The 17,252-nt window shown below is 42.0% G+C and overlaps 2 protein-coding genes across 2 annotated transcripts; both read left to right on the forward strand.

Moving 5' to 3' along the window:
- The first annotated feature begins 11,408 nt into the window (after nucleotides 1-11,408).
- LOC136652732 (olfactory receptor 13H1-like) lies at nucleotides 11,409-12,344 on the forward strand. Its single transcript, XM_066629653.1, has one exon. The coding sequence runs from the start codon at nucleotides 11,409-11,411 to the stop codon at nucleotides 12,342-12,344; it is 936 nt and encodes a 311-aa protein (XP_066485750.1).
- Nucleotides 12,345-16,316: 3,972 nt separating this feature from the next.
- LOC136652733 (olfactory receptor 13H1-like) lies at nucleotides 16,317-17,252 on the forward strand. The gene has a single exon (XM_066629654.1). The coding sequence runs from the start codon at nucleotides 16,317-16,319 to the stop codon at nucleotides 17,250-17,252; it is 936 nt and encodes a 311-aa protein (XP_066485751.1).

Genomic DNA, 17,252 nt, shown 5'->3' on the forward strand with positions numbered 1-17,252 from the left:
CTCATTTACTGTGAATAGATTGGATGGACTGTTTCCACTGTATTCTGGCGGTATTCTATGGAATCTCGATTTTTGGATATTTGAAACATCAGTCCAAAGATTGTCAGGATAGTGACAAAGTTCTGTATGTAATTAATGCTGGTGTAGTACCCATGTTAAATCCTCTAATCTATACATTGAGAAACCAGGAAGTGAAACAGGCACTTAAACGCCTAAGGGAGAAGAAACTGTGAAGCATTTACTTTTAATAGATTGCATGGTTGATCTGCGCTTTACCATATTATATAGTTTTAAGAAGGAAGGCATATACTCCCTAAATGTCATGTTTCTTGTTCAAGTGCATCTCAAATGAGCAGAGAGGACAAAAATGTAATGCAACGTGGCTGTTGGCAAGATTTATTCCAGCGTATCCACACCATCATTTTCCAATAACACAAGAATTAGCAATGATTTCTGTAGGTCAGGGGTGGAAACAGGACCACCCTGATTAATCACAGTGAAGGGATTTGTTTGGGAAATTACATTTTTTGAGAAACAAATGCTATGATTTGGATTGTGTGAGGTGTAATGTATGCTGTTGTTTACAGACAGGGAATGCAATCTTTTGTATGTTTACCACTTTACTGTTCTCAATTTGGCTTACTCCTGAATACGTTTTGCTTTCAGGGGGTCCAACTGTAATAAACACGTTCCCTGGCAGAAATTGCATCTTGCAGGTGGAAGTGCCAGGCAGCTGGTGGAAGTGCTGCGGTGAATATGTGCACACTTGGCCACCAGCACACTTGGCTAGTGGTCACTTTTGCATGCCAATGGAGGAGTCACAATTTATCAGTCACTGATAAATTGGCAGAGGGCACAAGTGGTGAAAAGAACTGGCAAAGGATGCCCTCACCTTTACAGTGGCAGCAAAGGGCACTGTAGTGACAAGTATTCTCTTGCAGGAGAGCTATTCCTTCTAAACAGCTTTGTTTGGGTAAATAAAGTTTCACACTATATAAAAGGTACACTACAACAGTGACCAGATATCTTAACCGCAAAAGAGGACAAAGCACCCCAAAATGTCAGACATCCAAGAAAAAATGTAGGACATGGTGAAATAAAAACTAAAAACACTCGTATATTGATTTCATTGATTTAAATTTAATAAGTAATATAGTATTATTAAAACTACATTGCGTATCATTTATTACATATAATTAATTAATTAGAAGAAGGCTGTGCTGTCAGCCACACCTCAGAAGCCAACAGCACATGTAGGACTATCTGCAGAGATGACCTAAGGGGCTGAGTTATTTAATATGGAAGGAGGTAATCTCTCTAAGATACCCTTGCTCTGTGATGGGCTTTAAGGCCAAAACTAGCACCTTGACTTGCAGTTGGAACCAGCAGCCAGAGAATGGGTGGCCCAACAGAGTCAAATAATCTCACACACATAACTGACGAGTTCTGTACCAATTGAACTTTCTGAATGGTCTTCAAGGATAGCCGCATAGAGAGCATTTCAATGATGAGCACATGGACCACGGTGGTCAGGACCGAACAATTCAGGTGTAGACTCAGCTGGTATAACCACCAAAGCTGAGCAAAAGCCTACCTGGCCACCACCACCTTCTGGCCCTCCAGGATCACAGATGAATCCAGGATGAATGTCAAGTTGCAGACCTGCTTGTTCAAGGGTAGCATTACCCCATTCAGAACAGGTTGTTTGAGCCAATGCCTGCATTATGTGTCCCCAAACCAAGAGGACCTCTGTTCTATCTGGATTTAATTTCAAATTGTTCATGCTGATCCAATTTCCTGCCAATTTCCCAATTTATTCCAATTTGAATAAATTTACATAAATGAATATATTAGAGCTGGAACTAATATGAATGAATGAATTTTACTGAATTTATTTATAATACACTTAAGAACTACAATACAGGCATGTACAACTACATGAGAACAGTGAACTGTTTGCCACACACATCTTGCACAGTGAAAACATACAGACCAAGCTAGAAACACAGGGAGACGTAAGTTATTCAGAGGCAGTGGGGGGTGGTGTTAAAATAATACCCAGGGAAAAGTAGAAAAGTAGAAAACACTTGAAGACTAGAAATGACCTTGCTCTAAGTCAGCCTGCAGCTCATGTCCGGCGGTCACGACCGGCAGTTCTGGGTTAGCGCAGGACAATCCAACAATCTTTGATGGTCCAGGGGTTCACTGGAGACTGGGGGCTCCCTGCAAATCAGATTGGGGGTCCCTGAGGGCTGCAAATGGTACCTGGGCCAGGGTTTACCCACGCCTGTGCTAGGGGAAAGCATTGGAATGAAGATTACCATCCAGCCACGGCCATGACAAAAAAGCAGTGTGCTGCATCCAATGGTTGACCTGTAGGCAAATGGGAGAGAAGCAAAAAAGTACTTTAATTAGCTCCTTGTAAGCACCGGGGCCACCTATTGGTCTTCTTGGTCATTGGTTCCTTTGCCCAGGGGTAAGCCTCTGCTTCCCTGATGGGTCTACTTGGAGCTGCATGATTGCAAGATATATGGATCAAGGCTGGAAAGGGGGATAGGATATAGGTGGAGCTGATGCCGCCAATATCACCCTCAACACCTGTCCCCACCCTGTTCCACACACACCCCCATGCCAGTAAGCAACAGTGTCAGGGCTCCTGTGGAGGTTGCCGTTGCCTAGCCGCCTCCCCTGTCAGTCTGTGGCAGCAGTCCAGCTTCACTTTATTCCCTCCATTAAAAGCTCCCTGCCCCCTCTCTGTCTGTGGAGTTGTATGTCTGAAGAGATCCATAGGTGGCTTCAGATTTTACCAGGAGGTTAATATAAATGCTTAATGCTTGCCTCCCATTTGCCCTTGGATCATCCCCCTCTATGCTGGGTACAACATAACTTTTGAAGTGGCTGCATTGGTGGAGAAGACAGAGGACAGGATACTCAGCTCTGCACCATTTATTTAGCTGATATGGGGCTGTGGAATTGGTGTTGAGTTCTGTCGTGTCCCACCCTCACTCACCCCACTCCCTCCCCCCACCACGCATTTACCCCACCCTCTGCCCACCCTGGAACATCTCCCCCGTGACCCATCTTGCCTCTTCATTGCCCAGCACATTGAGGGCAAACAAAGATATACATCTTTGTTCCTGAGAATGTATATGAAAGGATTGATCATAGGGGTTAGGACCGTGTACAAGCAAGAAAAGGCCTTCTTTAGTTCTCTGAATTTTCTGGATGTTGGTAAGATGTATACAAAAATCAAGGAACCTTAGAAAATTGAAACTACCGTGAGGTGAGACGAGCAGGTGGAAAATGCCTTTTGCCTCCCAGTGATGGAGGGAATCTTTAGGATTGTGCTAATGATTAAAACATAGGATGTGACTGTAATGACAAATGTGGGCAGAAGTCCTATGGATGAGGTTATGAAAGATGCCGTTTCGATAACACACGTGTTGCTGCAAGAGAGTCTGACGACAGGGGTGAAATCACAAAAGAAATGGTCAATTGTATTTTGGTTACAAAATAGGAGTTGTGGCAACATGTATGTTGTGATGGTGATCAGAAGTAACCCGATTGTCCACGATACCGAAAGCATCAGGATGCATGTTCCTTCACTCATCAGTGTGGCATAATGTGACAGATTTGCCAAGAAGAAGCACATAGGGGTGTGGAGGTGCTGTTTGGCTGCAACCACTCTAACAATGAGGAGATTTCCAGACAGAGTCACAATATAGATGGCCAGAAATAGAACAAAGAGGAGAATATTCCAGTTCTCAAGGCTTCCGAAACCGAGGAGGACGAAATCTGTGATGTTCTGTCTTGCCATTCAGAGCTTTTCCCAACCTGCATCTTTAGAAAACGAATCAGATATTGAGTAAAGGGAAAGTTAAGTATCTTCTCTCCCCATCCCAAAATAGCATCTTGTCAGGTGCCTACATCGGGCAGCTGTAGAATAGAAAAGCGTTCACAGCTGAATGGAAGTTCATTGGCCAGTTGCCTCATAATCTAATTTCCTTCCATAAGGTACAGAAAGCTCTTGCAGCACAATAAGAGATGTTACAGATCGTAAGGGGCAGCCCAATCCACAGCAAATGCCCCAAACCCAACGTGGCAGCTCTGGTGCGACTTCTGTTGCATCCAGTGGGGGAGTTTTTCAGGCTGGATGTCTCCTTGAGGTAAGTAGACCTTCATCCCCTTGCTCCAGGGAAAGCCCCAGCCACCACAATGAGTCTACTCGGACGTGCACCTGATAAAGAGTTGGTGCAGGTCCAAATGGATTTGTGTTGGTGCATCAGGGGCAGAACAGACAAACCAGAAACAGACATTCAGGGAGGGGAAATGGCTTCCATCCTCTCACGTTTACAATAACATCATCCAGCGAAATGGATCAAGCAATATAAAGTAGACCTTCTTTCTTAACTACATATCTTCAGACCACCCCTTTACTCAACAAGGTGCTCCTCTCATCTGCAATGTTCTAGCTTAGCACTCTTCTCCCCTCATTTCCTCATCCTCTCATTCTTCCTCTTCTTTTTCAAGTAAAGGAAACAGGCAGAGAAAAAAAGCAGTGGAAGCAAGTAGGCAAAAATGCTGTCCTAACCTCCAATCTGCAATCTGCTGTCGGAGGCAAACATTTCGTTGGATGGGTTGGCCCTACTGCTTCTAAAAGTTGGCCCTGCTGCTTAGTTGCTCCAATCAACTTGAACTTGCGCCACACGGGTCTGAGGAGACCCATAGAGGCCAGGGCTTCTTGCCCAGGGGAAAGGGGAAAAGTTTCCCCTTGCCTCTGGCTGAGCCAATTCTGGCCCCTATCCTGTGCTGGATACAGCACAAGCCTCTTGGCTTGCCTGTTCCAGTGGAGGATAGGATTGCACCCTTAATTTCTGCTTGTATTAAATTTTTTATTGTTTTCCAAAAACAAATATAAACAAACACCCATGACACAATATTAATTATTATTAACACATAATACACAAAACACATAATACACAAAACACATATCACTTTACACTACACAAAAGAGGGAGGATTGCACCCTTCATTTCTCAATACATTGGTGTTGTACCCTGCCTTTGTGAATAAAACTTCAAGGCAACTTAGGTCCCAACCCTATACTTACCTAGAGTCGGCACTGGGTGCCATAAACATGCCATAAAGCATATTTATGGCACCTGGAGAGTAGGGAGCACCAACACTGGGCCCATGCCGGTCAGGTGCCAGGCCCAGTGCCAGCAGGAGGAAGACCAACTGCCTGGCTTCATTTGTTTCAATGCCTCTGTGACTTCTTCTTCAGGCCCAATTGACTGCACAGGTTCATGAGTGGCAGCTACAGTTGCTGCTAGACCATGGAACATTAGGTACTTCTCCCAGAACATCTCCACTTTCTAAGTTTAATAACCCATGTTTTCCATTATTTTTAAGATTAATGAGGGCTAGAAACTTGTTGAGTGATTTTTTAAAAAGACATTTGAACTTAAATATTTAAAGTTTTAGATCTTGGCATTGTCTGTGACTTTGGAGATGTAATAAATATTCAGCTCTTTTTGGGGGGGGGGAAGCATTTGTGGTTCAGTGGTAGAATTCTCTCTTGCCACACATTGTCAGTCTCTTCTAAACAATTTATTAGCTTTTATTATAATCTTTCAAAGGAAGAAATTACTGGTTAAATAGTTTGGTCCACAAACATCTGTTTCAAACCAAAACCCAGCAAAGGCCTTTTGTACACATAAGAAGAAGAAGAAGAAGAAGAAGAAGAAGAAGAAGAAGAAGAAGAAGAAGAAGAAGAAGAAGAAGAAGAAGAAGAAGAAGAAGAAGAAGAAGAAGAAGAAGAAAACCCTTTTTCTACTGCAGGACATGAAGAACAAACTTTACCTTTGCTTTTATCCATACATCCCCAATCAAGCATGCAAAATCAAGGCTTTGGGCTTAATGTCCACTTTATTAAACATTTAACAATGTAAAATTTGCAGCAGGGCACTAAATTAAACCCCCAGAGCATGCAGGATCTAAACAGGGAAAACAGCTCTAGCTGTCTGCCTTCACCAGGAGATCTGGATGATCAAACAGGTGTCTCCCTGACTTAAGACTCCAGTCAGTCAATGATCAGCAAAGCCTCTCATCACCAACCCAAAGGGTCACAGCAGCATAATTGTGCCAGCTAATCTGGCCAAGTCAAATGTATCATTTACATAATATAACCAAGGTGGAAAAAAATTCACTATCTGGTGTGCTCCCTGGGGCATTTGGTGGGCTGCTGTGGGCATTTGGTGGGCCGCTGTGAGATACAGGAAGCTGGACTAGATGGGCCTATGGCCTGATCCAGTGGGGCTGTTCTTATGTTCTTATATTCTTATGTTCTTAAATTCCCTTTTCACCCTTCCTCCTCCTCACTCTCACTGCAATCCCTTCTTCACATTTTAAAATGTCTTCACATTTTAAAATCCAAACAGAATGTGGATATTTCTTTGTAACCTAATCATAACAGTTAGCATTTATATAGTATTTTCTGAGTTTGCTAAGGGCTTCATATGTGTCATCTTGACGCAGTCCCAACAACCTTGTAATGTATCTAACAGCAGAATCCCATGCATATTTACTCTGAAGTAACTCCCAATGTGTCCAATGGGATTTGATTTCAGGTAAGTACATACCATGGAACCTCCACATTTTTCGGTTCCATCTTCACAGATTTAACTATCCTTGAAACCAGAGGGTCCATATAGATGACTCCAGAGGCTCCCCCAATGACTTTCCTTGGTGCCTTTGGAGGCCCATCCTGGGTTGCACTGGGCTGGCATCTCACTCCATTGGCCTGCACAGCACATAGAATGGCCTCCGGAAACTACTTCCACTCCTTGGAGGCAACTTTAGGTTTGCTCATTTTCTTCAAAGAGGGACTGTGGATCTTGGCTTAATTCAAACATTATATGGCAGCTTGCCTAGGCTTTAAAAATACCATTCCATGATTTAAATATTCTGCATTCACATTTCCTCACCCCATGCTAAATTTGCAGCACTAACCCTAAGCTTTCTACCACCCTAAAGAAAGAGCAAATAGCCTGGATTAATTTCAAGGCAAGAAATATCCGAGGAATATTGGAGAACACAACAAATCACACCACTTTTAATTCCTCTTCTCTGTTAGCATTTTCTTGGTGTTGAGATCAGATCTCAGAATAATAACATAACATTCTGGGGAAAAGATGCAAGCTAACAGCCCAGTGTTGGAGGCCAAGATGGCAAACACTTCCACTGCCACAACAGTTTTTCCCTTAGTGCTGAGATAAGCTGGAAGAAAGGAAATCCATACACTGCAAAAGACTAGCATGCTGAAGGTGATGAACTTGGCTTCATTGAAAGTATCTGGTAGTCTTCTGGCTAGGAAAGCGACAGTTAAGCTGATGGTGGCCAGAAAACCCATGTAGCCCAGGACACAGTAGAACATGAAAGGAGACCCTTCATTACATTCCACTATAACTTTTGAAGTGGCTGCATTGGTGGAGAAGACAGAGGACAGGATTGGGTCCTATATCTGAGACTAGCCCCATTCCCACTTTGCATGAACATTCTGAACCCTTCCCTTGATTTCAAATTATTTTCTCTAGCTATATAGTGCATCTGAACCACTCCTGAACCTGCTTTAGGAACCCACGACTAAAGTAAATGGGGTGGATTGGATGAGCTGCTCCTGGAGAGTTTGAAAACCGTGGAATGAAGGGAATCTTTGTTCCCTTATCTTGGAGCTGTATTGTCCTTAGGTTGGTGCTGAAAAGTGAAAAGTTAGGGTGGCACCCATAGTCTCATATAGACAGTGCTTTTTTTGTAAAAAAAAAAAAAAAAAAAAAAGGTGGAGGAACTCACAACTTGTTAATCATTTATTTATTTATTTATTTATTTATTTATTTATTTATTTATTTTTTAATCAGAGAAATAAGTAATAAGATACAACTCGACGTAGTCAATAATTACACACACACACACACACACACACACACATCCATCCCGTGTGAGCCCCCTGATAGCAAAAGCACTCCTGCCACAGCTGGAGTGAAACACCCTATTTTTTTTAGGTGGGGAGGTGCTCCATTGGGCTATAGGAAACTCTCTCCATTGGGCTATAGGAAAGCTTATAGTGTTCAGAACTAATATATAAGGTCTTGAGCCAGCTGGTGGCTATCAGTGCCTCAAGTATTGGTTCCAAACACTTTGAGCCTAAGAGCTCTTATGGCTCAATTGCTAAAGTGCTGGTCTGTGGAGCCAGAGGCTAGGGGTTCAAATCCCTATAAGGAATTATTTTATTTTATTTTTTTTAGGTGGGGAGGTGCTCCATGGCTGCAAAATATAAAGGTTGGTTGCCAGTTGCCCAAAGGGGGGCCAGTTGAGACTGCAAAACTCCTCAAAGTTCAGTCCCAGGCACGCTTTGGGACTGAACTTTGAGAAGTTTTGCAGCCTCAGCTGGCCCCCCTTTTGGCAACTGGCAACCAACCTTTATATTTTGCAGCCATGGAGCACCTCCCCACCTAAAAAAAAAAATATTCCTCATAGGGATTTGAACCCCTAGCTTCTGGCTCCACAGACCATCACTTTAGCAATTGAGCCATAGGAACTCTTAGGCTTAAAGTGTTTGGAACTAATACTTGAGGCACTGATGGCCACCAGCTGGGCTAAAGACCTTATATATTAGTTCTGAACACTTTAACTATAGGCTTTCCTATAGCCCAATGGAGAGAGTGCTGAGTTGTGGAGCACAAGTTTGGAGGTTCGAATCCCTCCCTAGCCAGTAGGGTGGGGGCGGCGCAGGGAGGGAAAAAAGGTGGGGGCAAGGAGGAGGGGGAAAATGTGCCGGAACGCCGTTCCTGTGCGTTCCATTATAAAAAAAGGCTTGCACATAGATATTGTGTAATATGGGGCACAGAATAGATCCCTGCACTATGCCACAGACCAAAGGCCAGGGCATTGAGTAGAAGTTCCTCAATACATCCTTCTGATGTTCCTCATTACATCATTCTGGCCATAATGGAGCACAACTACTGTAAAACAATGCCTCCTAACCCCAAACCAACCAAAGGACACTATGGTTGATACTGTTGCAAGCCACTGACAGGTCTATCAGAACTTGTGCAACCCCCAGTGAAGATGATTGACCAGTGTGACCAAAGCAACTTCTGTCCTAAAACAAGACTGAAAGGAATCCAGATACATAGTTTCATCCATTAAACCCTGAAGATGAGCCGATGCTGTTGGCAAGCATCCAAAAATAATGTGAGCTATCTTTAAAACATGATGTAAATATGCATTTAACTTAAACAGAATGCATAAGATCCATATTTCATAACATCCAGGATTCTGGGAAACGGGAGGGATTGGAATTCATGTGCTCCACCACAAATTTAGAAAAGGAAGGAATTTGGCAACATCTCTGATTGGCATAAGTATTCCTTGAATGGTGGAATTCTAATAAATCCAAATGGATTTTTATTTGCAAGAAATGAGTAAGAGCCCAATCCTGAGCTCTGTCACCGCCAGCGTACACTGTTGCAAACATGCCATAAGGCAAATGGCAAGGTTTAGCCCAGCACTGGAGCTAGTCCAGAACCAGTCAGCCCTAGGCTAGAGCCAGTGGAAAGCTGGTGTTCCACTGCTCTGTGGTTGCATGAACTGCAGGGTGGTGGAGAGGTAGATAAGGGCTTGGGGAGAAGCATGGAGGAGGCATTTTGGGGTGGGGGAGGTGTGGAGAGGGTGGAGAGAGGCGGGGTGAAGTCTCCAGAGCTGCTGTAGAATCAAGTAGCCCCATTGTGGGGCTACATCCTTTACTTGGGGGAAGGGGATGCAAGTCTCCTCCTGAGAAGGCAATGGTGGCTGCCTGGTGTGCTCTGGATGCCACGATAGCCATTTTTGGTGCTGCAGCAGCCCCGTGCTCCAAGCAGCTCAGGATTGGGCTGTAAGTTTCAGAGCCTCTGTGTGGAAAACAGATCATTCTGGAAATGACAAGCACAGCATTATGAATTCAATAGCTGTAGATATTTTTTGTAGGCTCTCAAACAAATTGGTCAATGGGGATTATGCCCTATGGGCATATGCAAAAAACAACAACAAACAAACACATATGCATAATCCACAGTCTTCCGCACCTTTAACTATATGAAGCAATGATTCAAAGATATTTGCTTAACCATAACTAAATTGTTTAAGAGCCAAACCTATGCTTCTGATGTAATGATAGCTACAGAAGACCGAGAAAACCTAAGACATGTACTAGCATGTTTTCAATCAACTGTTGTATCACTCGGCGAAGATCTTGAGAAAAAAGAGATGTAAGACAAAAATTTAATAAGATGCTTGAAAAGTTTCCACAAGCCATTAAAAAAAAAATGCTGGTATTACGGGGTTTAATGTCTACTCAGAAGTAAGTCTTACTGAGTTCAATGGGGCTTACTTACTTTTCTTAACTAAAATGGGTTTTTTTATACTTCAAGTAGTGGAGCCACAAGAATAAAAGGTAAGATATAGTATGTATGTATGTATGTATGTATGTATGTATGTATGTATTTATTTATTTATTTATTTATTTATTTATTTAAATTTACATGGTTATAAAAATGATTGTACCAAATATCCTTTTGGGGGGGGGGGGCTTATTGAGATTAGCAAGCTTTCTGCCTGCCTTATGGGCGAATATGTCCCTCTAATACAGCACCTCCCATTCTTCCATATGATCTACCTTCAAGAAATGTCTGCATTTTGAACAACCCGCTGGTCTCATTAGTGTCATACTGTGGTTAAACATCTACCATTGCAATTGATAGGACTTCTTGGTGCTGAACTTGGAAAGTCATGAAATTCTAAAAATGAAATACTATCTGGGACGAATATTTTTTTTCTAAATATTCATGCTTTCCCCCTCCACCCCTCCCAGTGCAATTTTCAATGTCTTTTAGATTTTCTTAAATATATTAGCTTTTGGGGCACTGTTGAGAATGTAAAATCTAAAATGAAACTGTGTCAATAAAACACTGTTGACAAATACTTTCAGTGTATGACAAACACATATTTGTTTTTAAATGTATTGGCAATTGGGGAGAAGAATGAGTTGGTAGAGAGAGAATTAAAAAAAATGGGTTGAAAAGAATCAGTGTCATATATCTTTGCTGATGTGTTGCTGAAAGCACAGAAATTCACCTAGTTGTGTATAAAGGAATCCATGTTCCACCTTAATTTTACGCCACAGACACGTATCACCTGTGTACGTTCTACTCTGGGAATGGTTCTGTTTCCAAAAGTTGTTTCCTTCATTTTAATATTGTTCTTATTCTGTAATCACTAATATTCACACTGATTGGCTTATTATCTCTATTTCAAATATCGTATGTACAAATATCTTTGACTTTTCTGTATTGATCACCACAGACAAAATAATAATGGAAGATCCAGAAAAGCTGAATGAGACTGAAATAACTGAATTTCTCCTCATGGGATTTGCTGATCGACCCAAAATAAGGATGGTATTGGCTGCAATCATGACCATCGTCTACCTGGTGAGCATCTTGGGAAATGGAATTATTCTCCTGGTGGTCATAACGGATCCCCGGCTCCACAATCCGATGTACTTCTTCCTTTGTAATCTGTCCATCATTGATATCTGTCTTTCTACATCTTCATTTCCACAATCCATTGTTAACTGCTTGGTGGAGACACCCATCATGTCTTATGGTAGGTGTTATACACAAATGTATGCTGCCATATACCTTGGATCAACTGAATGTTTCCTGCTGGCAGTCATGGCTTATGACCGATATGTTGCCATCTCCAAACCACTGCATTATACCATCATAATGAGCTGGAGAGTTTGTATCCAATTGTCTGTTGTGACATTGACAGTTGCCTTCCTACTTGTGATTGTACCCTGTGTTGCAAACCCAGCCCGGTTTTGTGGACATAACAGGGTTGACCATTTTGCTTGTGAGCTCATAGCACTCATGAAGTTGGTGTGCTCAGACATGGCTGTGGGCCAACTGACTATGTATTTCACCAGCACATTCAATGTCCTCTTTCCCTTCGCTTTCATCCTCTTCTCGTATCTTCGTATAATTGTGGCCATTCTGAGAATTCACTCAGCTGGTGCAAGACTGAAAGTTTTCTCTACCTGCGGATCTCACCTGACTGTAGTGGTGGTATTCTATGGGATCTCAATATTTGGATATGTCAAACCTCAGTCGAAAGATAGTCAGGATAGTGACAAAGCTTTGTATGTAATTAATGCTGGCGTAGTGCCCATGTTAAACCCTTTAATCTATACATTGAGAAACCAGGAAGTGAAACAGGCACTTAAACGCCTGAGGGAGAAGAAACTGTGAAGCATTTACTGTTAATAGTTTGGGAAGAATATTTGCATTTTACTAAGCTGTGTATTTTAAATAAAATGTTAGGGAAATGCTAATCTCCTACTTTTCCTCCCCCCCTTCTTTTTCTGTCTTTCTGTGAGCTCATCATCAGGAATCTGTACTAGTCTTCATTCTTAGCTTCTTTGTAGATTGACATTTTCCGATATACATATTTTCTGATATTAATAATTGTTACTGATGATATTTACTGATGGTAGTACAGTATAGTTGGAGAAAGAATAGAGTTATAATCCATCATACGAAAGTACTGTGAAAGAATGTTTATTAAGTTTCGACCATCTAGAATAATGTTTGTCAGGATGAAATGATCTGTATGAAAAATTACTTTTTTTTTTAAAGTATTGCTTGTGATTGTGTGAGGCGTATACAATGCTGTCCATAGCACAAGATCATTCATATGCTTGAATATCAATCCCTTAGGAAAACACCAACTACAAATTCCAAAGAAAGAAGACATGTGGAAGAAGCACCATAGAGTTGAATGGGCTTTTGGGGGCCTTCATTGTTTTACAGCCTCTGTTTACAGCCTCTACTCATACAGTCCTGTGTGAGTTGTAGGCTTCTACCCTAATAGGCAGCCTAGAGCAGAACAATGTTAGTCTCTTGTAGGGGAACTATTCCTTCTAAATAGTTCTTTGTTCTAAACATCTTCCTTCAGGTGCAGTAGAGTTTAGAAACAGGTACATTCATGACACCCAACACTTCTCTCCTTCCCTTCTTATTCCAAGGGGGCATCAATGTCACTGTCTGGAGGCAGCTGAGAGTTGGATGTGGGTGAACAAGCTGAAATTAAATCCTGATTGTTCATCTCTGGCTGCTAATGAGTGTCGCTGTTGTTTTACAATTTATTTATTTATTTGTCGCCTTTCTCTGTTGTTTTGACAGCATTCAAGGTGGTTTACTTGGGCAGGCTAATCTAAACCACCATTTTTTCAATGGGGTTTTTACAACTCATAGAATCATAGAATCCTAAGTCACCAGGTGTTGTCCTTACAGTATGGTTATCTCTTCTGGTTGCATGCTATTGAGCTGCAGTAGGCGACCCTAAATCAAGCCTGAACAGGTCTTCAAAGTTGTTCTTTGCCTTCTCACACATTCCCACACTTCTCTCACTGCATTGCTAATCAGCTCAACAGCGACTCTGTCCTGCCACAATGGGTACTGCAGCTTGTCACAACCTGACATTCTATCTCCCATTTGAAAACACAACAACAGATTCTCCTGCTTAGCTCCTCAGGCAGTACCAGCAACTCAATCATCAGTTGATACCTCCTCCCTATAGCCTGCCTGCACTGCCAGAACTCACTTGGCAGCATACCACATAGTTTTCCACTGCTGAAAGGACTGGCAGTGAAGTGTCCATAGTAGATGCTGCTGGAGCTCAGCCGGGCCCTTATAGGATGGCTGTGGGACATGGGAAAAAAATTTGCTTCTGGCTACAAGCTACAGATTGCCAGTAGAAGTTACATGCATTAGTCAAATTGCTTATGACTTGGAAAATAATTTCATTATTGGCAGAGATGAAACATCAAAGACACGTGGTGCAGGAAAGTCCAGACAGGATGCTCAAAAGTCAAAGACAAGTTTATTCAAGGAAATTGCATCTTTGTAGGATAGGTTGAATGTGGATCCTTTAGGTAGGCTGCCTGGCTACATGTCTCAGAGAGAGAGAGAGAGAGAGAGAGAGAGAGAGAGAGAGAGAGATATGTTAGGCCTTAGAATTGCACTCCGGTTAACCAAAGGGTATGCATTACCTCTGCAAGAGGGATCTGAAGGCCTTAGGAGTGGACCTCAACAGGTGGGAAACCCTGGCCTCTGAGCAGTCTGCTTGGAGGCAGGCTGTGCAGCATGGCCTTTCCCAGTTTGAAAAGACACTTGGCCAACAGACTGAGGCAAAGAGGCAAAGAAGGAAGGCCCATAGCCAGGGAGACAGATCAGGGACAGACTGCACTTGCTCTCAGTGTGGAAGGGATTGTCACTCCCGAATCGGCCTTTTCAGTAACACTAGACACTGTTCCAGAACCAGCATTCAGAGCGCGATACCAGAGTCTTTCGAGACTGAAGGTTGCCAACCATGCATTACCTCTAGACTGAAGAATCAGAGAGAACATCTTGTCCCCCTACCACTATTTAACTAGTCTTATTGCCCCCTGCTGGTACAGGTGCAATCGTAATACATTGCTATGTAGGCAGAGCTGATGCAATGCTTTGCAAATTACTCAAAATGGTGAGCAAGGATGTGTCCAAGGAGGCCTGCTGCTCTAGAGCAGGGGTCTCCAAACATTTTGGCCAGAGGGCTGCATCAAATATCTGGCATGGTGCTGAGGGCCAGAAAAAATTTTTAAATATAAAATTTAAATCAATAAATTAGAGAGGGAACTTAGAAGAGTGAATAAAGAATGAATGGGCTCATTCATTCAACCTCTCCAGCCCTCAGAACACACTCCAGACGCAACCAGAGCACAGCTCCAGTTGTGTTCAGTTGAGTGGGCCAGAGGTTTTCAGGGGAAAAGAGGCTGGCCATGGGTTGGATAGAGGCTCGCCGCAGGCTGCATCTGGCCCCCGGGCTGGGGTTTGGAGACCCCTGTTCTAGAGTACAAATTATCCCTTTTTTCTCAAGTGTTATCCCTTGCAATATGTATTTTTGCCATTCAGTCCACCATTTTGAATTCTCAGTGCCACTTATATTACAGGAAGCTCAAAACCGGTCAGAAATGACGTGCCACATATACATGGCATCACACACACACACACACACACACACACACACACACACACACGCAAATCCCTTGCTTAAACCCCCCCCCCCGCAACTAATTAATAGCACATATATAAACTGGAATATCTCAGAATCATTATTATGCTTCAGATGATCACTGAAAGCAATCCTGGTTATTTAAAAAGAGCCTCATTAGTTTAATAATATTTGACCAGGTTGGGAAAAATAAAACAAAATCAGAAATAGTTTAATGTTCTGATATCATTCTCATTCTTATTATGAAATATTTATCTCTTGTGTTCTATAGATTGTGTTCACAAATTCCTTTATAAAGCAACATCAGTGGAAATATGACTGGCTACTATATTAATGTAATTTCTGTTATATTCAAATGTAATTTATGAATGTATTTTTTTTCTGAAACATTCAGAATGCATAGAATCCATATTTCATTAAATGTGGTGAGGGCTCGGGATTGAGATCTATGTGCTCCATTCCAAATTAAAGAACAGGAAGAATTTTGTAAAATCTCTCATTAGGATGACTTTATCCCACATAGATCTCATGGGGTTCCAGAAACTCAGTGTGATTCCATTGGAACAAATTAATAGTTTTCAGAACTTCTATGTGAAACATGGGTCATGGTAGTGATGCCAACCAGAGGCTTATATATTGAATAGCTGAATAGTCTGAAACAAATTAGTCAACAGGGATTGTACCCAACGGAAATATGAAAGGAACATCCATTTATGCATCTTTACCTATACAAAGCTATGATTCAAAGGTATTTATTTAATCATAAGTAAAGTGATTTAAGTACCAAACCTATGCTTCTGATACATGGACAGCTGCAGAAGACCATAGAGACCGATGACAAACATTAGCTTGATCTCAAACTTGGTTTGTATAACCTTGAACTTGGTGAAGATCTTAAGAGAAAGAAATGCATGGAAAGAGCTGTATTAAAGATCATCAATCCTTCCCAAAACTCTGACTGAAAGAAGAATTATGCAGTGTAATAATAAACATGCCTACTCAGAAATCAGCCCAATGACTTCAGTGAGGTTTACTACTTGTACTCAATTACAGCTTAAATATGTTTGTTTTTTTTTAATGTGAAAAAGTTCACCATTGCTTGAAATGCTGTTGCTCTGCCTCTTGACAAAATTTACCAATGCATCATTCTTCTGCAAGACAAATTTATAATGGCGGCTCCAGAAAGGGTGAATGACACTGAAATAACTGAATTTCTTCTCATGGGATTTGCTGGACAACCAAAAATAAGGATGACATTGGCAGCAATCATGACCATCGTCTACCTGGTGAGCATCTTGGGAAATGGACTCATTGTCCTGGTGGTCATAACTGATCCCCGGCTCCACAATCCAATGTACTTCTTCCTATGTAATCTGTCCATCATTGATATCTGTCTTTCTACATCTTCATTTCCACAATCCATTGTCAACTGCTTGGTTGAGAGACCCGTCATGTCTTTTGGTAGGTGTTATACTCAAATGTTCGCGGCCGTATATCTTGGATCAACTGAATGTTTCCTGCTGGCAGTCATGGCTTATGACCGGTATGTTGCCATCTCCAAACCACTGCATTATATGATTGTTATGAACTGGAGAATTTGCGTCCTATTATCTGTGGCCTCACTGACAGCTGCTTTCTTACTTGTAACAGTTCCTGCTGTTGCAAACCCAGTCCACTTCTGCGGGCACAATGAGGTGGACCATTTTGCTTGTGAAGTCACAGCACTCATGAAGTTGGTGTGCTCAGACATGGCTGTGGGCCAACTGACTATGTATTTCACCAGCACTTTCACAGTCCTCTTCCCCTTCTCCTTCATCCTCTTTTCCTATCTCCGTATAATTACTGCCATTCTGAGTATTCACTCAGCTGGTGGAAGACTGAAAGTTTTCTCTACATGTGGGTCTCACCTGACTGTAGTGGTAGTATTCTATGGAATCTCAATTTTTGGGTATGTCAAACCTCAGTCAAAAGATAGTCAGGATACCAACAAAGTTCTGTATGTAATTAATGCTGGTGTAGTACCCATGTTAAATCCTTTAATCTATACACTGAGAAACCAGGAAGTGAAACAGGCACTTAAACGCCTGAGAGAAAAGAAACTGTGA

This window comes from Tiliqua scincoides, chromosome 5, assembly GCF_035046505.1.
Source record: "Tiliqua scincoides isolate rTilSci1 chromosome 5, rTilSci1.hap2, whole genome shotgun sequence".
Taxonomy (NCBI): Eukaryota; Metazoa; Chordata; class Lepidosauria; order Squamata; family Scincidae; genus Tiliqua; species Tiliqua scincoides.

What these genes read in the sequence shown, in the direction of transcription:
- LOC136652732 (XM_066629653.1), top strand. Translation starts at nt 11,409, where the DNA reads ATGGAAGATCCAGAAAAGCTGAATGAGACTGAAATAACTGAATTTCTC.
- LOC136652733 (XM_066629654.1), top strand. Translation starts at nt 16,317, where the DNA reads ATGGCGGCTCCAGAAAGGGTGAATGACACTGAAATAACTGAATTTCTT.